We start from the raw sequence: 21448 nt of genomic DNA on the forward strand, positions 1-21448 counted from the left end.
TGAGGTCCTGTTTCAGGAGGATGATGCGTCTCTAGCAAAAGGCGTTCAAATTTTGCTTCAGCACAGACATATCAACTAAATGACACGGCCAGCAAACTGTCTGGATCTCAACCTGAGTTCAAATTTGTGGAGGAAAATGAAAGAAAATGGTCAATGACAAGGCTCCATCCTGCAATATGATCTGTAAATGTTATACAAGAAAGTTTGAACGTGATTCTGACCGATCAAGACAATTGTCCTCAAATAATTCTGGCTGTCAGAAAAGACAGAGGAGCTGAAACAAAATACAAACCGGGATGTTTTTGGTTCATTATTACATTTTTTGTACTGCAAGATAATGTGTTTTTTTTTAAACAAATAAAAAAGCAGAATAAACATCATCCAACAGTTGTGAATGCATATTTGTTTGCCTGGGGTTGTATTTCTTATTTTAGACAGCTATATTCATGTTTTGTCACATGTCTTTTTTCCATCACAGGGGTGGAAAAAAAGACAATGTTTGTCCAGTTACGTTAAAGTCAGTTTCTTTTAATTTTACCAGCTTTTAATAAGTTGTACAAAATTCCAGTCCAGCTTTCAAGACGACGGTTTCGATCAGAAAATTAAAAAAAGGTTTTAAATAGGCGGTGTCAGTGTGCAGTATCCCCCCCTTTTCTGCTTGCATTTGGTAGAGTCCAAGGAGGTGACGTAGGTCTCAAACACGGAAGTCGACGATAGCGTGATGCAGATGTCTGACGGAAACATGTGAAGCATTAGAAGGCTGCAGGTCAGTGCAGATGAACATGAAAACCAAAACAAGGTCACCTGTAGGAAGGTTACGTGTTGGATGATGTGTTTATCTGCGAGCGTCACTACCACGTGCAGGAAAGTTTGTTAACTTCTAACTGCAAACTTTTAACAAAGACAAAAAAACTGATGATAACAAAATGGCTTTATCAAACCTGTTCACGGGACTGCCAACCTTCAATGAAGACGTCAGGAGTCAAGATCGTTCAGGCGTCACATACCGGTGATTGATTTAAGTTTGATTAAAAAAACACTTCTGTGTGAATTACCCCTCCTCCGCTAACTTTTGTGTTTTACAGGAACGAGTCTCAGGATGGTAGAAGAGGCAGAAAGAGGAAAACACAGGCTGATCAGCCAGATTATCACATGAAGGTGAGCAGAACTTTTTAATCTGTGTCTTCTCCATCAGCGTCTGCTAGGTGCCTGAAATAACAGACTGTACTTCTTAAGGAAGCTAAGGTCCTTCAGTGTCTGCACTGAAATGTTTCATATATTCTCCAAGTCAGTTGTGGAGAGGGAAACTGCTTTGCAGCCATCTGTTGAGGCAGTACCATCAGAGCCAGTGACTCAAAGAAACTGAATAAACTGATAAAGAAGACTGGCTCAGTGCTGGGAACTGCTCTGGATCTGATTGTTAAAAGAAGAATGCTGCCCAAGTTGGTGAACATGATAAACAACACCGACTATCCTCTTCTTAACATAGTGTTGAAACAACTGAGTGTGATCAGTCAGAGGCTTCTTCAGCTCTGCTGCAATCCAGAAAGATACAGGCGGTCCTCCCTACCAGCCGCATTTACCCTACATGATTGTTTGGTCTTGTTCTTCATATTTATTTAGATCCTCATATTATTCTGCAACAATATAATTCTCCTTTGAGTGTTAAGAACATATAATTATATTCTATTCTGTAGATTAGACGGGCAGTTAAAAAGGATTGTCAACAGTTCAGAAAGGGGTTGTACAATTTGCAGTTGTATAAATGCAGCAAATATCCAAATTTCCTTGAGATTTAATATCTATTCTTTATCTTTTGACAGAGGAGATGTTACCAGTCCCAGACCACCAGAACCTATGGTGATAACACCCGAGCCAACCACTACCAAAGGCAGGGCAATGACGGTGACCGTAAACATCTTGGCCACATTAAAGAAATGATAAGCGGCTATAAACCTGGCTGCGATACCAGACACAGCAAAAGTCAGAAAAAGAAAAAGAAAAATGGAAAGAGGACAGAGAAAAAGCAGCAGTACACAGACAGAAGGGATTACAGAGATGGACCGGTGCCAAGAAAAGCTGGAAGAACCAGTAGAGACGTCAAGGAGGTAAGAAGGACCTGGCTGTCGGTGACAGGAGTCAAAATACGCTTCTCTTTGAAAATGTAGTTAACTTATTAGATTGGAATTTCAATGTTCTAATAATTTTCCCACTCATGACGTTCAGGTGAAAACAAAACTCATGTCTCAGGAGTTTAAGGAGCAGAACGGTTTGTTTGTGGATGGACGGTTAGTTTGTCGACATTTCCTCTGGGGGCGATGCATCAAGGCAGGTTACATCAAAGCTCACAAGTTAACTTTACCTTCAAGGTGAAAATCCTTAATTTTTTCATGAAACACTTTTCCTTACAAAAAGCTTTTTCCCCTTTTCTGTGTCCAGGCTGATGACTGCCAACTGGAGCACGTTCAGGGGTACAATGATCTCATCAAAGATGTCTGCAAATTTTATGTTCAAGGAGCATGCTCCAAAGGGGAAAGCTGCCCATACATGCACAATATCCTTTTGCTCAAAAGCAATATTTTTCTGTTAGAAACTCAGTGTACTGGTAATTGTTTGAATCTGCAAGCTCTTGGATGTCAGATGTTTCCTTTACTGAGCTCCATAGTCATTTCCGTGCAAGTTTTTTCACAGAAAAGGAAAATGCTTTCAAGGAGAAGATTGCAAGTTTTCCCATGAGCCACTTAATGATGTCACTGAACAACTGTTGGATAAGGTGTGGACAGCAGTGTGTTTATCTAGCCCTCGTGTCTTTTTCTTTCCTTCTAATAAGCCAGACTTTTTAAGTTCTCAGACTTCAATAATTCTCCAGGCTTTCTGAAGGTCTTTTAACGTTTTTCTTTGGGTATTGGCCACCTATGAATCATTCAAGCAGAAAAAAGGCTACTAACTTAGGGGATGAACCAGTGTCGACACAAAGCAGACAACTTAGCAAAGAAGCAGTTTTAAATTGTATCTTTAGGCACTTTGATACTAGCAGCCTGTCACAAAGACATGATTATCTTTTCATTGCAGGTTTTAAAAATGGAAAGTGATCGGTATGAACTTGCCAGAAAAACTAATGAGGAGTCGTCAGCAAACACAGAGGAGTCTGAAATGACAGAAACAAATAGGAACCCTGAAATACTGATACAACCACTCAGGTATGCACATACAAACTTGCCACTCCTGGCAGATGACGTGATAATCTAATCATTTAGAGATCTTTTATAACTTTTTTTCAGGCCTAGTTTTTACAACTGCAGTGATGCTGAGAAGGAAACATCAACATGTCAGACAGAAGCATCGTCCGATGTCACAGATGTACCTGAGTCAGACGCTGCCCAGCCTCACAGCCCTCCATCAACCCCTCACAACCAAGAGGAGCCAGTTTGTTATTCAGTGGAAGCTGTGCTTGGACCTCAGCTGTCCAGACCTTTCCCCAGTTTCATTACAACTCCCGGAACTAAAGAAACTACGTTTGGCCAAACATTTACCCCTCGCAGTGCACAAACTGTGTCCTGTGCTCCAAAGATCACCTCAGAAGAAATCTCAGTCCCTTTGTTTAGCTCACAAAACCGAAATGAGAAGGTGTCGCTCAATAGAAAACATGAAGCGAGCATATCCAAGCAACGAATGTACAAGAGCTTGCCATCCCTCCGAGTGAGCACCGGCCTGATTTCAAAGACTTACGCTGACCATTATCTTAATTCTGGAGATCATAAGAAACTAGAGGCAGATATGTCAGAATGCCAGGAAGATGTTCAAATAACTTTGCATAAAGTCAAACCAGAGAACACTGCATCCTCCGAAAGCAAAGGAGATGAAACACTCACAAGTCAGACATTACCTACCAAACTGAAGCCACATCTTTCTTGTCTAACATTTGATTCACAGTCTTTTAGAAAGCCTTTCCCTCCATCCTTTGGTTTCAAGGAGTTTAAAGACGGAGCTTCTAATCCTGTTGAACGTGTGACTGGCTCTATTAAGACAAAAGACTCTGCAAACGCTGCTGCTTTTCATCATTTTGCGGCAAAACAACTCGGTGAGATCCACCACAGCTCTAAAAAAAGACAATCTAATATCAAACCGAGCACACTGGAGGCCTATTCATCTGACGTCACCCCAGAGACCCGCAGTAAAATGTCAAGTCATGGTGATCTTTCAGTTGGATGTAATAAGACCCTTTCTGCCAGCCTTCTCAATGACAGTGTGACGCCAGCATCTGACTCTGTGACAGCTCCAGCCTCTCCTCAAGCCGTAATCAAGTCTGGAGATGTGACCAGAAACAAAACCTCTGCCACATCCTTCCTCAGCCTTTTTGCAACCCCTCTCATTGAGACTCCTGCTTCTTTCCAGTGCTTGCCTTCTCAAACAGCTCACTCTACAACTCCTCCCTGCAGTCAGCAGTCAGTTGAGAACACACCCTCGGTCCCCAAACAAAGATCTCCTGGTTTAAAGTCTTCTCTGCCATGCCCGGTCAGAAAAAATGCCAAACAAACTTCTCACAGGCTGGAATCTCCTAAATTGTCCCCAAAGAAGGAAAATGATCCTGAAAAGCATCTGGTGACTCCAGTTTGCAGCCTCGTGTCCGATTGTCCCAGTGATGCATCTACAATTCAGACTGTGCAGCAGCTGCCTGACATTACACCCTTCAGAGGTGAGGATGTGATGCACTTTCATTCACATGCTGATGCCAGTTGTTGGCCAGATTCTTCCCCTTGTCCCCTTCTCTCTGCTTTGTAGGGACAAGGTGCCTCCTACAAGGTATTTTCTATTGGTAACCAAGAAGTGGTGGTCGTGTATTTGTTGTGGAAAATAAGCCTTCACAGACATTTTAGACATGTTTTTTAAGAGTTTATTCAGATGTGGGTTATATTCTGTTGAATATGTAATGTCAGAGTTTATCTCTCAGCTCATCCTCGTTTTCATTCCTATGCTGCTTGTATCCTCTGTAACTTTGGGACTGGTCACAGACTCTCATTAGGTCCCGGCTCAAATGAACTCAGAATTGAGTTTTATATGTCTTCCCTTGGGAGACTGGTTTCTTTCCCATAACACTAGCCATTTAAATGACCCCCAAGGTTAAAGGGCAACTCCGGTATACAGCCTCTAAATAAGGCATTATCTGTCTTTATTTCACCAACACTTTAAGACGAGTGAATGAATGAATGAATGAATGAACACGTACTATTGCACTGTTAGCGCATAGCTGCTGTGTTGTTGTTATTGGCTATCGGGGGGGCTTATAGACGGCTTTCTACACACTCATCTACTGGGATGACTTCATCGACGTGTGCTGCTGCAGCACAGCTTATTTACTCTGAGCTCTGTGACAGTCGGCTAACTTCACACGTAGTTTGCTACTGATAGTTTTGTGCAACATGGCAGGATATTTATCAGATTTTGACAACGTGAATGACGACTTTGAGTACGATGGACGTCCTTACTGGAGCTATTGCAGCTATGAGCTAACAGTGCAATAGTACTCATTCATTCATTCATTTACCAAACTGCTATGAACATATTTCATGCCAGAAATGAGGTCTAGGTTTAAAAATACCAGAGTTCCTCTTCAAGGCTGAAAGGCTGGATGACCACTAATCTTTCATCTCCAAAAAGGAACACCCGATCCCTACACAGTGAAGGGGTAGTGCCAAGGGGGGGGGGGGGACCATTAGACCATGTAATTATGCTGCTGAAATGTGCTAACTGTTAAAGCTGTGTTCATCTTGTAGACTCTGCTGTAGAAACTTCTTCAAATTCAGTTCTGAAAACCCTCTTTATGAGTCTGAAGCCGTACAAAGAGGACAGAGATCAGCAGGACAGTAGTCAGACCATCGTCCACTCAGGTATTGTTTATTCACAGTCAATAAAATGCTTCATCCCAGTAGAATTTAACAATATTCTGTAATTGTTTGGATTTTAGAGGGTGAAAAGAGGAGCGGTGCGGGGTGTGCGTTTGAGCCTCAGCAGAAGAGTGGAAGCCATAATGGAGAGAAGAAAAACAACATGGTAGGTATTTTACTACTATAAATACTTTATTGACAGGCTGTTAGTGAGAGCGTTACTCAGTGGGTCTACATGATGAGATTAACTCGATTATAGCTATAGTTTGGTTATGCTCCTTATCTGAGCAAGGGTAGTAATCCTTTGTTACATGGCGGTGAATGAATCGAATCACTGGCACAAAGCATGCAATACCACAGTAGATAAGTGGCGCTGTACCCATTTCAACTATCGCTAATAGAGCCACTTCCTGTTGACGTCTTCACCACCAACAACAACAAACTCAGGCATTCGAGAAAGATGGCGAACGAAGAGCAAGATGAAGTTACGTCCCTCTACATTTAATTTGTGATGAGCACGGTTATGGCATAAATGCGATGCACAACGGCGCATTCTCCATCACATTGTTTGTTTCTGTCTGATGTGTGCGTAAAAAGGTTGTAGAAAAAAATTGAGTGGAGACTACTAGATAAAATGAGTTCCTTCTGCATAAAAAAACTAAAACATGCCTCGTTTTTTCAGCTTTTGGTGACGTTTAAGGTGATAATGTATCATTTCAACTGCGGATAAGCCAGAAAACATGGAAAAGCATGAAATGGGATGTTTAATCACATCATGTCTCTTTGTTTTTCCTGTTCTGCTCCTCAGAGTCCAGTTTCCCTCAAACGTTGCTCTGAGACAGCAGCTGAACACTCAGCAGAGCACCGGCCGTCCTCTCAGATTCCTCAGAGCTCCTCAGAGGCAGCAGGGGCTCCGTCCGTCAGCCGTCCAGGTCTGACCCAATCTCAAGTGAGAAATTCTGGAACACACACCTTCCCATTCAAGCCGGTGACGCCGCTGATGCAGCATCACACCCGACTGAGAGCAAAGCACACATCAGAGGAAGGAGGAAATGTGGCGCTGACTCCATTTAAAGACCTTTTTAAGACTTTAGACACTTCAGTTTTCCACCTGGGGCATTGATTTACTGAGTTCAACCACAATAATCAACTTTAATGCTTTTTTCTTCATGGAAACTAACATAAACACTCTGTAAAGAGTCTTCCTTTGATTCCTGCAGTATTTTACCTTGTCTTCTGGTAGCCATGTTATACAAACTCATGTTTAAATTTTTTTGTTTAAAATCTGCAGTTCTGATTCTTGTTTTTTTTCTTGTAGAACATTCAGTCCATTGATGAACATTTTGAGCACTAACATACTGAAAAAAGTATTTTTTCTATATGTTCATTAAGAAATATGTGAAAAACATTTTTTTCTTTTTTTTTCTACTTGGCTGCTGGTTGAATTAAATATGTACAAATGTTATCTTTTTATGCAGTTTTCCACTGTTGCTGGAAAATTCTTCCTGGTTTTGTTGTCGGTGAATATTGAGTGTTTGAATTAAAGAGATTTTTTTTTTCCATTTTAATAAAATGCTCAGTTCCTGTACAGTAGAAATGACAATAAAACCTTCTCATAAAGTGAATAAAAAGATGCAGACAGAATGCAGTTATTGTTGTCCTTCTCCAACAAGAGCCTGAAAATAAATGCTTCTTATCTGGAAACTTCTTGCTTTGGCCTTGTGGTAGTTTCTGCTTTCTCATTAGCTGTTTTAGGTGGTGTGGTGGTCAGCACGGTCATCTCACAACAAGGAGGTTCCTGGTTTAAATCCCAACTGGGTCCTTTCTGTTTGGAGTTGGCATGCTCGTGCCATGCATGTAAGGGTTCTTTCTGGGTATTATGGCTTCCTCTCACCTTCCCAAAAGCATGCATGTCAGGTCAAATGATGATTCTTGTCTCATTTGTCTCTGTGTGGCATGGTGTACTCTGCCTCTTTCCTAATGGCAGCTGGGATAGATTTCAGTTGCCAACATGTTTAAAAAAAATCAAGGACAGAGAGAGCAGAACATTTGACAAAACACAGTTTTCAGGTGACTCAGAGCATAATTTAGTGAGAAGGTGCATTTGAGGGAAAGCAGAACGTTACATGGGCATAAAAAAAAATTGAAAAACACAGTCCTGATGAAAGATGGTGATGTTTCCCATAGTTAGTGTTCCGTCCTGTATTGGCAGATTATTTTATCTGAAACTTTGAGCATATTAGCAGAAAAAAATACCAGTGAAAGTTGGAAAAAAATATGGTTCATACAATTAAATTTAAACATTACCAGTATAGTACAATACAAAGTTATACTTTTATTAGAATCTGTATTCCTTTGCATTTATATATCAGATGAGGTTTTGTTTTGTTTTTTAGATTCAGATAATAGCACTTCAGGTTTATCTTACTGCTTTTATTGTACTTAATTTCACTTTATTGAAACTACTGTCAGGGCTGTATAACGTATTTAATGAAAACACACCCTCAGATTTTACTCATGACCTTAATTTGATATTATTTATATGATATAAATACAGACTTTAACTATCCTGGTGTTTTCTTAAGTACGCCTACAGCTTGAAGTCAAGATTTAAGTTAAATTTGTTTTGCCTTTCCATCTGTTTTTTTTTCGATGCTGTAGTTATAGATATAACAGATTTTATGTTAATCATAGACTTTAGATTAAATTAAGCGCTATAAAATCCTCTCGACGCTGATAATTTCTGTCTGGGTGTGGACATTTTATTTTGACAGTAATCGGGGACTTTGTTTTGACAGTAAAGTAACAGGAAGTCCTGCTGTTGGTGTTTACTGAGCGCTACACTCATCAGCTGGTTTTGGTGACCGGCTCACTGCGCCTCGAGTCTCTGAGCAGCAGCTGCTGTCGCTTCTTCTCACATCAGAAGGTAAGGTTCCTTTTTGTCTTTAGCGGCTGGTTGGACCCTTTTGAGTGTATGTTTAAAGGTGTCACCTTGTGATTATCGGGTAAAGTTTGCTCGTACTAGGGAAGCGCAGGTGCGTAAATGCGTAATTAGTAGTATTTTGGTGTAAAGTTTGCGTGTGATTGGTGACATCAGGGGTGTGAAGGCATCCGAACGGCCGCTCTGCAGTGGTCAGGTACCGCATCTCGGTGTTGTGTTGGAACGCAGCGCGCAGATGCGCGACATGTGTGCTCGTAAATCTCCTGTGAATTCATCCAGATGATCAGCGGAGCCAAACGCTGGCCTTGCGGCGGGTACGCGGAGGGTTCTCGGGGAAGATGGGAACAAGTTAGACCTGTATGAGCAGCGTGTCCATGTGTCACCGCTTTTAACTCCACGATACTCTGCGGTGAAAGCAAATAAAACCACTTCCTCCATATCAGCCTGGCCATCACATGGCGTACCCCCTCATATACAGCACCACCTCCTGATCATGCCTTATGATCGCTTCTACTGATTAGACAAGTCATTTTTTACTAAGTATATATACTCCGCTTTTATCAGCTCTTTATCTGTTCACTCTTCTCTGTTTCCACCATGACTTTGTATTCGCTCCATCATTATAAAGCAATAAAAAGAGATACTGTGACTCTGAGCCATCACCACTTACAGGCTGCCTTTACGATTTTGATGGCAGTTGGCAGGTACCCACTGGAGGTTGGCTCCACCATCTTGTTCATTTATGCTGCAACACTTCTGCCCTCCTGCTGCAACAAGGAGTTGTGGGGTAACATGACGACTGTGGCCACAAAGAAGTTGTTGTAAGCTGATGTGGTGTGAAGTCTACAGGAAGGAAACAGAGAGTGTGAAGAGAGGAAACATCAAATGTATTTATTTTACTGTGTGACAGGTTTCAGATGGACCTGCTCATCTACAGTGTAAATAATGTCCATCCAGTCCCACAGAGAGTCACTAATGGGACCGACTTACAGCAGGATCCTGAATGTTATGGCTCTTCCAGCAAACATTGTCCACAGCATGGGAGTGCTTAATTGACTTTGTGGGTGTGTGTGTGTGTGCTCTTATGTGACCCACACACACAGATAGACTAAAAGCTCAAGGGGCAGTGGGCGTGGTTGATTATTCCAGCCTTTAATCAATGTTATCAGCAGCAAAATGTCATGGCATGGAAAATAAAGACTGACTGTCAGATACAGTAAGTGAGGTTGAAATACATCAAACTTCTGGGGGAGTGTGTGAATAACAAGGGAATGATGCAGTGCAGCTTAAAAAGTTAGAATTTCCTCATAAATTTCAACCAAAAATAACATAAATATAAATGCAGTCTATAAGGCAGAAACAGTTTGTACAATTCTATGGAGCTTTAAAGTCCATATTTGGTCAGAGCACCTTTATTCTCCAACACAGCCTGAACCCTCTCAGACGAGCTTTCTGTCATTTCTTTAAGTAGTCTTCAGGAATAGTTCTCCAGGCTTCCTGAAGGACATCCCAAAGCTCTTCTTTGGATGTTTGCTGCCTTTTGTTCTGTTCTCTGTCAGATGATCCCACACTGTTTCAATAATGTTGAGGTCCGGGCTCTGGGGAGGATTCATCCCTCCATAAGACCTGTTGCCACTGATTTTCAGTCCACTTCTTGTGTCATTTGGCATAGCTCAGCCTTTTCTCCCTGCTTCCCTTCCTTAAGAATGGCTTCTTGACAGCCACCCTTCCATGGAGACTTTAAAGCTCTTTAGAATTGTACAAACTGTGTGACGTGTTTGTTCATGTTTCAGTAAATTACTAAGTCTACTTCTTGTTTTCCTGGACATATATAAAGAATGGACCCGGACTTTTTCACAGCACTTTATTTTACGGAAATGTTTCCATTTTTTGTCTGATCTGTTTATTTGGATTCTCTTCATCCACTTTTAAGATTTATGTGGAAAGCTGATTATATTTTTGTGAATATTTATTTCTCACGCAGCACTGTATCGTTCCTTTGTTATTCGTATGCTCCATCAGCAGTTTGATGGGTGTTTCAGCCTCACTTACAGTCTGACTGACTGATAATATTGATCAAAGGCTGGAATAATCCTCCACGCCCACTGCCCCTTGAGCTTTTAGACTATCAGTGTGTGTGAGTGGTGCTCAGACCAAATATTGACTTTCAAGCTTGTTATAATTGCACAAACTCTGTTTTTGCCTTATGTACTGTATTTACATTTATGTTTGATCATGTTTCAAGAAATTCCTGCACTTGTTACCCAGTTCTATAAGAAAAAGAGAGATGGATCAAGACTTTGTACAGTAATCTATTTGTGCTCCTGGAGGACTCATAGGACCGATAGTTTAACAACCAGGAAACTGGTGTTTCATGTCACAGAGCCAGACCAATAACAAGTTAGGGGAGTGGACGGCATGGATCCAGGCAAGCCATTGGTAACTTCATTGGCAACTGTGCAAGTTATGAATATTCAGTTTCTGCTCTGGTCATGAAAACAGTATGAGACGATTCTTTCAGTCATGTCTTATGACCCCCTGGATGTGTGTGATGGTGTGTATCTCTGTAGAAACACCATCCTCTGCTGGTCATTCCCTTGTTTTCACTTATTTCCTGTGTGTGGGACATTGCAACTGTTCTGTGGAAGGTCAATTAACTCTTCATGCCCTAATTTATATTGCAGGAAATTGTGCCTGATGGCAGGGATTGTGGGGAAATATTCTAAACTGTTTTGACCCATCACAGTTTTATTAAAAAGACCAACCTAAAGTGATGTTTTCCTTTTTTAAAAGTGTTTAAATTGAGCTAAGAGAGGGACTTCTGGCAGTTTAGACTGATTATAATCTATTTGTATTTTGTCAAACATTTCTTTGTCTCTTTCTAGCCTTGCCATTGTATTCAGATTCTAAATTAAACGGGTATATCTGTTGCACTTAAGTGAACTCTGATATTCCTTCTGCTACTTATTGTGAATTGAGCAGCTGTGGGAGAGTAAGCTGAATGCCAAACATTTCTTAGTAAATTGAGCTCACAAAGAGTTTGTTGTGCCACTGGTTTGACTGGTGAAAGCTTCTCAACTGAGTCATGGTTTTGTGGGTCAGGAGTTTCAGATCATCAGATTAAAAACAACAAAAATATGATGCCTTTTGTGTCACTACAAGTAATCAGATGCTGAAAAGTACAGATAGGAATCGAGCATCTGTATTAGTTGACCTTTCACATGAGACACATGCACACACACAATATTATACATTTTCCAGAGCATGAAAGAGGAAGTGTGTCACTGGCAGTCACTATTCATTAAACCGTCAGATGGTGCTACAAAGGTTACACCACTAAAGACGATGTCTTACTCGACCTGACTTTAAGACAGTCGTGCTTTTATCACATATATTTAAAAGCCTCTCCACTCCACTGAGCAAGAACTACGTTTCTGTGATATTTTCCAGGTGAATCAGAAGGTGGAGCTGCTGTTGATTTAAAAAAACAAACAAGAAAACAAGCAAATAAACAAATTTTTTTTGTTCGCGATTCAAACTGATTTAGCAACTGTCACATAGTTGTTCAATAATTCAGGATGTTAAGGCGATAAATGAGGAGTCAGAGGATGGAAGTCTGTTTGATTGATCGTTTTGGGAACACAAATGTCTGTCCAAAGTCTCATGAGGGCTAAATTTTACTCCAACATACTGTCTCTAGATCTTCACTGCTGGTGTTGCTTAATGGGATAGATATATTATTTTTCTTTTTAAAGCAGGATTATGCCAAGTACTCATGAGTAAACAGCTGTCAGTGAGCTCTCAGTTTGTTAAACCAAGTAGGAGTAGCTAAGCTAGCAGCTACTCAGAACTTGTCCAGAGAAAGGAAATTTTTCTTCATGTACACGACTCTAATCTGAGATATTTTGCAGTGGTTTGAGTGCTCTCTATGTTGGGGTTTCTACACAATGTCACTTTTGCATTAGTCATTTACTTTCTCATAGTTTTCTTAACCCAAGAACATCTGAGCCGCTCCGCCTCTTTTCATGAATGATGGCTGTCAGGCGTATCTTGCTGCTGATCAGATCAGCCAATCAAAAATGATGTCAGACTTGTTGACTCGCTCACTGCTGGGCGTTACTTTGGCAAAGATTTCAAATATGCAACATAGTTGTGCTTTTTGGAAACACTTACCTCATTTTTACTGTCTGATTAGATTAACATTCAGATTGGATGTTTCATTGATGTTTCCATTTACAGTCCAATCAATGACTAATAAACTGGTTTCATAATGGATGTGTGTGGTATGCATTTGCTGCAGGAGAGAGGAGCACACATCTCTTCCAGGGTTTGCACCACTTGCTCAGTGACCAAAAAGACATCCAAGAAGTAGCTAGGTTTACCTGCTACAGACTTGGATGCAGGATGTATCTTCCTAACTGTCGGAGGAAAGCCCTGGCATTGCTGTTACTAATGAGCTTTCTGGAGTGTAGATTAGTTCTCACAATACACAACTCATAAACATGAATGTTCCTCTGTTTATTTGCTTTCTTGTTCTGCACTGTGAACTGTGGCGGTGCCAGTGTTGCAGAATGTAGTTGGTGGTTAGAGTGGGTCGTCCAATAACTGGAAGGTTGGCGGTTCGATTCTCGCTCTCGCCACTCAAAGAAAAGGGTTAGGGTTAGGTTGTCAGTCCACCTCCTTGTCACGACCGAGGTGCCCTTGAGCAAGGCACCGTACGCCCATGCTCCACCACCGCTCCAATGTATGGCATCTGTCTCTATGAGTGTGTGACCATGTGCATGTGTGTGTCAACAGGTGCCAACCTGGATGGGTTAAAAGTGGAGGACAAATTTCAGGTTTATGACTACTATGCATGACAAAAAAAAATCTGATCTAAAAGTCCAACATAAATCCAAAGTTGCTCATGATTAGCTGACCTGGCAACTCAGGAGCCTGTAGGTGCAAGGTGCTGTGATAACCCCTTGAGAATGTAAAATCTTATTCAGAGTAAAGCTTTAACCAGGTTAATATCAGGATATTGCTGTGCATGTGAACATGGCCACAGGACACCTAATGAAACATTCACTTCAGAAAAACAAAATCCTTTTAGAATTAAACAAGAACAATGATGGTTTATGATGAAATTATGTTCTTTCATCTTCCGGATTATGGCCCCAACGCTTCTTGCGGGAACATTCAAGAAGTTCAGAAATATGTCTGTAACCATCAGTATGTTTTGCAATAATTGGGTTGCGAAGGTCTTGAGTGAGCTCTTTGCTTTTAGCAATCATGAGATGCTTCTTGTGTGACATCTTGGTAATCAGAAGCCTTTTTATAGGCCACCAGCTGATATTCATTTACACTGATAGAGCAAAGGATTGCTTTCTAAATGGTGACAGATTTCAGTTGATTTCTTGGCTTTCCATGCTCTTTTGCACCTTCTTTTCTTCATGTTTTAAACACTTATTCCCTGTGTCCTTTAACCTCAGAACTCATGATTTGAATTATGGACTTTTGGACTGATTTGTTATCGACATGAAATGATAAATGTCACATCAAAAGCCCCATTAGAAATATATTTACTGAGAAAAATGTTGACTCGTTCAATACTTATTTTCCCCGCTGTATGTAGATACAGTTTTGTGAATAAAAATGAACCCTTGATTGTCTCCTCGGTCACCGCTTTCAAAAGCAAGCCTTGTCCTTACTTCTTTCAGAAGACGACGAGGATGAGTGTGAAGTCCCACCCACTGGTGTGGCTGTGCTGTAATGCTGGTGACCCAAGAATGGTGATGTTTTTGCTGCATAAGTGGACAGATTCAGGCTGTAATTGTTTGGAGCAACAAAAACCTTAGAAATAACTAAACCTGCCTGTGAGTCTAAGCATGAACAGGAACACAAACCGACAGGGGAAAAATCATCAGTTGACAACGGCGAGGATCTTAAAAACTATAATAAACCAGGGAGATTAGATAATGTGGAGAAGCGATCAGTGAATGGTTGCAGCTGAGAAGATTGAACACAGACGAGTGAGAGAAGCTAATGACCTGAACAGGGAAACTATGGGAGAGAAGGTGAAACAAACTGAATGAAGACCAGAATAATCATATGAATAACAAGAAACAAAAAGAGAAATAAGGACTTGACAAAAATAAATCGTTACAAAACCTGTGACTTAATAACAAGAAACGAAAACAAAACCCAAGAACAAACCCATAAACTCTAACAAACTAAGCTTTTCTGTGCTCCTTTAGCACTTAGTTTTATGTTCTACTAAATAAATCTAATTGTCATCTATATTTTTCTGTTATTCAACAGCAAAAACACCCATTTATCTCATTCATAAAATTTCATTATCGTTTTGTTTCTTTTCTAATTTGAAAATAGAATATTAAATGAATTTAGAGTCTGTTGTGTGTTTAGCAGTACAGTCGCTCTGATGCTGTTATGAAACAGGATGTTATACAACATTACAGAGCTCTCTGTTTCAGCTAGATATTATCAAATATTGGCTGTACTGAAAGATTAAGATTTAATGATGCCTAAAAACAACAGCTAAAGACTGTCAGTAGCATTAAGTAGCTTTGCACCTGCAGCGACTTGAGTTAACAAACTTCTCTTCATATCTTTCATTGAGCTTTTGCATGTTGGGAGGTTGACTCACTTCTCTTCCTGTGGCAACATTTTAGGGAGAAATAGCTCTTTTAACTGAAACAGAGAACAGTCTTTTTAACCCCACAACACTTATCTGACAGCTGCTTTTAAGCTGCTACCAAATGCCTCCTCTGAAACCATGACACTCCTCCTCAACTGGAAATATTAGGTTTGCAGCCAGGACACATAGTAAATTCTATACTCTGAATACTTCACTTACATTATAAGTAAAGGTTCCTCATTTTCTTTGTCTTCGATATTATTATTTTAATCATTATTATTTTCCAGCGGTCATAGCCACCTAAAGGATATATTTATTCTTGTTAAACATATAAGATCTGTATTTAATGGTCATAAAACATGATTTAATATTGTTTTAAGTGTATTTTCTATTTTCTCAGCCTATTTTTCACTTCAATAATATCATGTGTTTAATTCTGAAATGATATATAAAACACTGCTGTGCATTTCTAAGTCTCTTTGTTCATAGTCACAAGTTTTGGAAATATTTCAAAGTATTTTTTTATGATCTGAAGCTACAATAAGGATTACTTTTCCTTTCTGCAGATCAACAGGGGCATCAGTTAATGAAATTTCACTAACTTGATAACCATTGATAGTCTCCTCTTGGATTATTAATAGGTCTGATTATGAAGTAAATGGATGCATTTGACTAACCTGACCAGTAGATGGCCTTGTTATCCACTTTATATTCATAATTTGATGCATAGGAATGTTTCTCCTACTACTTTAAAGGCCTCTCCTTAAAATTTCTGCAGTCTATCTGTTGTGATCAGCAATATTTTTGGGGCATTTGGTAGGCTGTTAAGTAACTGTGTGGCATTTTTAATAATGTGTGTTCTTGTTGCACCTTTCAAAAGCGCAGTAGTCATTTCAAGCTGGCGCTGACTTCCTGCAGAAGCACCACAATACTAACCCAGCATTACAGGACGATGACGTATACTGGAGAGAAATTACAAAACTGTTTCATTGTTTTAGACTTCTAAGAGGTCTCTACTCTGAGAAAGGATGTTTCCTTTATGTGCACAGGAAAACTGTTATGGAACACTTTACTTTTCTAAGTACCACTTATAGTTTTAATCTTATTAGTTGCAACATGGAACTTTCTAATTTTTTAAAATATGGTAGTGTAAGATAAGTCCTCCGACTTAATGTTGGTGAGCCAAATAAGTGGAGTAGCTGAGTATTCAAGGTTTGATCTCAGTAAAATGAGACAGGAATAATCATTAAAATGTTAGTCAAAGTAATGGTGGAGCTGATTGCTCTGTAATGAGCAGCCACACAAAGACAAGCTTGATACACAGTATTGATATAGAGGAGGAAATGATAGCACGCTGTGCAGAGGCGGTTCTGTTTATATCTGACTCCACAGTGCCCTTGAATATACCTTTTATTACACCAGCTGCTATTAATTCTTTATGACCTCCTGTTAATGTGTTCCTACATTGTCTTTGATCATTTCTGGTTTCTTATTTTAGTACGGGTTGTAGTTTTATCCAAAAATCCTCAGTTACTATCACAACATACACATTTTCATAGCCAGGGATTTTCAAAGATGGGAAAGTGTTTTTTCACTGTTCAGTGACTTCTCTGTTTTCTCTGCTCTACAAATTCTGCAGCCTCCAGGAAGTGTTTTCAAGTCAACCTATATGTGTTACCCACATTCGCTGAGCGAAAATAGATGAAAACAAAATGTAGAACTGGTATAATGTGACCAAAAACTGATTAACAAAACTGCACAAGATATTAGATAATGGAGTTTTATTTGCAATTAATTTGCTCATTGGCTCCCTCTGCTGTTGTGGGATGAAACGCCACCCTCCCTCTGAGCCCTGCACATGCACCGCTGTATGTGAATACAGCGAATGTGAATTTGTAGTCATGCTCTAGATGACACCAGGAAGAGACAAGGTGGTGTAATGTTACAAGACCTAACAAGGATAAAACTGCATGTTTTTATATACTACGTGAGGAAAAAAACAACCTCACAAAGAGCCAAAATACAAAAATAAAATGTTCTAGTTCATCTGTAATACAGTTAGACTTTTCTGATTTATATTTTTGAAGGATCTGAAAGTGGTGTGTGTGTGAAATCAGCAATGTAATGCACATTGTATATAAAACAGCGCCATGAACTGAAGATAGCGGAGAACATTTTTCAAGTCTGAAAACCTCCAAGAGTTTTGTTTTAAATTTGCTAAAACCAACCAAAGATTTTTACCAAAGAACTTATTTCCATGTTAGTTTGAAACAGAACTGAGGAGCTAACTGAGGATTCATCAGAGATGAAGACCATAAGGTTATAACTTGTGTTTCAATCTCTGATGAATAACATAACAGGGATGAAAACGCTGCTGCTATAATGTTGTGAATTTCCTGTTAGTGCTGATACAGAGCACTAAAGTAAATGTCTGGAGTATATAAACATGTTTTATTACAGGAATCAACCACAGCTTCAATCGTATTCTTTTCATTATTGTAAACCTGCATGTTAACAACTTCGATGACAGAGCCAAGCAAACTAAAAACCACAGAACAAGAGATCCAATCAGTTATACTTTTCTGTCTCTCCAGCAGTAAAATCCAATCTGAGGTTTATTCGTGTGCCGTGCCTTGCTTGTAGACTTCATCTCTTCTTCTTCACTACCTCCCATTGTGTTGTCTTTGGTCTGGTTGATGCAGCTGTATTTTTTATTTTTTGCTTTATTTATTATTATTATTATTATTATTACTGTTATGTGGTATCACAAAGGGAACTATGGTTCTGAAGTTAAGTATCTAAGCCTCAAGGCGCTCAAGGGCAGGTTCTGGCCCGGCAGTGTGCATAACAAAGGTTGATGTACTTCAAAATGAGTCAGAGGCGTTTTGAATGTTTCTGTTGTGTTGCTTTAACATTCTAGCAACAAATTTGATGGCATGATTTGGCCCAAACATCCACCTGAATTAGAATTAGAGCAACTTTTTAGCAGTAACAGTATACCATATGTGCCAATATGACAAAATTGTTTGTTTAACAGGATACAATGATGAAGCTTTATTGACTGGTGATGCAGACACCCGCATGGCAGTAATCTTGTTCTTCTTGTTACTTTCCTTAGAAACTTTTCATTTTTGTGTGGTCACCTGAAACCTCAAAAACCTTTAACACTTTTAACACCTTTAATAGAATTGGGCCTGTTTTGATGCTTACTGTTAAGGCTGCCTGTTGCCTCTTCGAAACTTCTTGCATGTAGGGTTGAGCAATCTGAATATTCCTGATTAAGAAATGTTTGCCATACTGTATATATGTGTCATATTTTCTAAATTTTGCTTTGATGTTCTCATGGAACCTGCACAAAATGCTGGAGTTTAATCTTGGACAACATGGATGTGCTTTGGCTTCTTAAACATTTAATTAGTTTGTGTAGTTTCTACAGTGTTGTAAAAGCTTTGTGTGTGTCTGTGTGTGTTCTGATAACTCACCAGGGTTTTCAAACTGACTGTATGGAGTAAATTCACTGCTTTGTGGAGGATTCAGATGTGGTTTTAGGGTTAGAATTGGGTCAGCTTTGGTGTTAAGCTGTAAAGAGACTCGGGGAGTATTTTGAGCTTTTCACATGGAGAAACAAATGTGTGTGTCACAGTAACTGATGTGTGGGTGAGAGTCTGAATACTTTGGTCCTGCTCTGGAATGTCAACAATGAATCATGTCGGCCGGCTCGTCTCGGGCGCGGAGCTGCTCAGGCCCCAGCTTTACTCATACCTGCTTCTCGAAGAATCATACAGGTTCAACCTGTTTCCAAACAATGATCTTTTATCATTGGCACGTGTTATAATCCTGATACTCTTGAATCCCAGTTTCAATAAAAATTCATCCCTTCGATTAGTGTAGTCTTTATAACATTAACATTACATCAAAATTGTGCACCCCCTTGACATTTTTCCTGTTTTGTTGAATGAAAAGTTTGTTTTGAGGTTTTCTGTAATAGACATACTCAATGTTTGGAGGTTCAGATTGAGAGTGACGTTAAAGACGCTCTTGAGCAGTTTAAGGGGAATATTCCTAGTCCTCAATTCAACCGAAAATCTGCAAATCTGACTTGAAATCACTCTTAAAAGCAAGTTTTTAACCCTGTTATCTTGTCTACAAGAGAAACCAATCCCTACTACTTGCTGGGTGGGACTAAAGCTAGTTTGATGACAAGTTGGTGCAAGTCAGAGACGTCAGCACAGGTACTGCCATGTTCTCTTCCAAACTAGCCATACTTGTTTAAGGTGCATTTTGATCCACAGCACCCAGAGTTTAAACTGCTCACTGGGGTCTTAGCACTGCTGCACTGAGTCAGCCTCAGCTGTATTAACTCAAAATCTGCCCACGTTAAACATTTCTTTACTTTATTTGTGTGTTAGAGGATAACTGTTTGTGATAAGATCAGAGTTTAACGTTTCATTGCTCTGATTTAACTGCTCTCTTATCACAATATGAGCTCTGTCTCCTCATTTAGTCTGTGGCTCCCAAAATAAGTGTCTGAGTTTGTGTTACAACTTAAAGTTAACTGATTGTATGGGCTATTGTGGACATTAAACCTGAAATGACTGAGACAGACTGAAATAAATCTTTGAGAATGCTCGACCCTTCAGAAATGTTCAGTGATGCAAGCCTCATCCCAATGTTTCAGGTAATATCAAAAGTACTACCTTCCTACCATGAAACTTTTCTTTTTGTAAAATTTGACGTTTAAAATCTGTCTACTCTTACCTTTAACCTGCAGTCGCCCTCTCTTTGTTTTGGATACAAAGTGGTTTGGCAGTTAAAGGGGATTTTCAAGCAGAAAAGGCTTGAGTTACATATCATTACCAATTTATCATGGGTGTGTCCCAACAGGATGACAAGCCATTCAGCACAGTTAGGTGTGGTGATTTCAGCCAAGGTGAGCTTTTCAGACTTTGATTAAATATCTCAAAATTCAAAGCGTCTTGATTTTGTAGAAGCTGAAAGGAGAGAATGTTTAGTGACTTCTTTAAAATGACTCGAAGCTTTACTTCCCTGTTGAGTGCTTAATGCAGGGCTCTCAAAGTAGCTCAAATTTGGAAACCACTTGTTCTGCTTTAGAGCGGAGTTAAGGTTTCAGTTCAGTTTCAGTATGCAGACCTCTGCCTCTGTCATTATCTTGACAGACTATTTTTAGATAACAGACACATTTCCAAACATGATTTTGAGGTAGTCCTGAAGTCACAGGATTTTGTGGAAGTATAACTCTCATATCTGACACTCAAATCTGACTCTCCAGTTGAGCCACTTTGCCCTCATGCTAAAAACCCTGAACAGGCTGCTTCTTTAACACAAACGGGTACCTCAAACAAAAAGTTCCTCCCACTCCTCCCATTGGCTGTCTTTGGGCTCTTGGGTCCTCAGGCCTATAGCGTCTCGTACGTCCTGACTAACTCCCACCCACCTGAAGCTTCCGCTCCTCCTTCTGCATTGCTGCTGCACTCTGAACACAGACTCTCAACCTTTCAGGCTGTTTGTCAGAGCTCCTGTTGTGCTGTGCATGTGTGTGTTTGTGTGTTGGAAAGCAACAGTAGAGTGTGGGGAGATTCAATGTGAGGCTGCTGAGGAGGAAAGCAGCAGCTTGTTCAACTCGGAGGAAGTTAGTTTTCTGACCAGGTGACAGTTTAGAGAAGTAAAGGCTTGATGAGGATGATGAAGATGTTTGGTGTCTCTCAGCCTCTCCACGCTCAGGTCAGTGGATTTCCACCCCGTGTTGAGCTATTCGCTGATGTTTGTGTGTGTACAAAATTGCTGGTGTTTGCATTCACAGCCTGCTTGTTTTTTCCACTTTGGTTTTGTTGCATGTTTCCATGACTTTGATGGTTGCAGGTATGTTGTGCATCTCTTTTTTTAGTTCAAGTTGCGTCTGAGATTTTGTTTCAGGAGTTCAAAAGCATCAGAATCATGTGTGTGCTGCTCCCAGAGTTGCAGCAT

The 21448-nt window shown here is 40.0% G+C and overlaps 2 protein-coding genes across 4 annotated transcripts in view; both read left to right on the forward strand.

The window, feature by feature from the left end:
- The first annotated feature begins 715 nt into the window (after positions 1–715).
- LOC140284647 (uncharacterized) lies at positions 716–7529 on the forward strand. The gene is made up of 10 exons (XM_072378567.1): positions 716–1009; positions 1086–1158; positions 1824–2108; positions 2227–2328; positions 2440–2773; positions 3073–3200; positions 3282–4696; positions 5775–5888; positions 5966–6051; positions 6694–7529. The coding sequence occupies exons 6-10, from the start codon at positions 3082–3084 to the stop codon at positions 7006–7008; spliced, it is 2049 nt and encodes a 682-aa protein (XP_072234668.1). The 5' UTR covers positions 716–1009; positions 1086–1158; positions 1824–2108; positions 2227–2328; positions 2440–2773; positions 3073–3081; the 3' UTR covers positions 7009–7529.
- A 1207-nt stretch (positions 7530–8736) lies between these two features.
- The window catches only part of pld1b (phospholipase D1b), a 47342-nt gene continuing 34630 nt past the window's right edge, over positions 8737–21448 (forward strand). For 2 of the 3 annotated variants that reach the window (XM_072378394.1, XM_072378396.1), the window contains exon 1: positions 20958–21205. The gene's annotated coding sequence lies outside the window, so the exon portion shown is untranslated. Of the gene's footprint in view, positions 8812–20957; positions 21206–21448 lie in introns of those variants that run through there. The other variant, XM_072378395.1, reaches the window with a different exon arrangement.

This window comes from Leuresthes tenuis, unplaced genomic scaffold (genome assembly GCF_036924035.1).
Source record: "Leuresthes tenuis unplaced genomic scaffold, fLeuTen1.0.hap1 SCAF_24, whole genome shotgun sequence".
NCBI classification, from domain to species: Eukaryota; Metazoa; Chordata; class Actinopteri; order Atheriniformes; family Atherinopsidae; genus Leuresthes; species Leuresthes tenuis.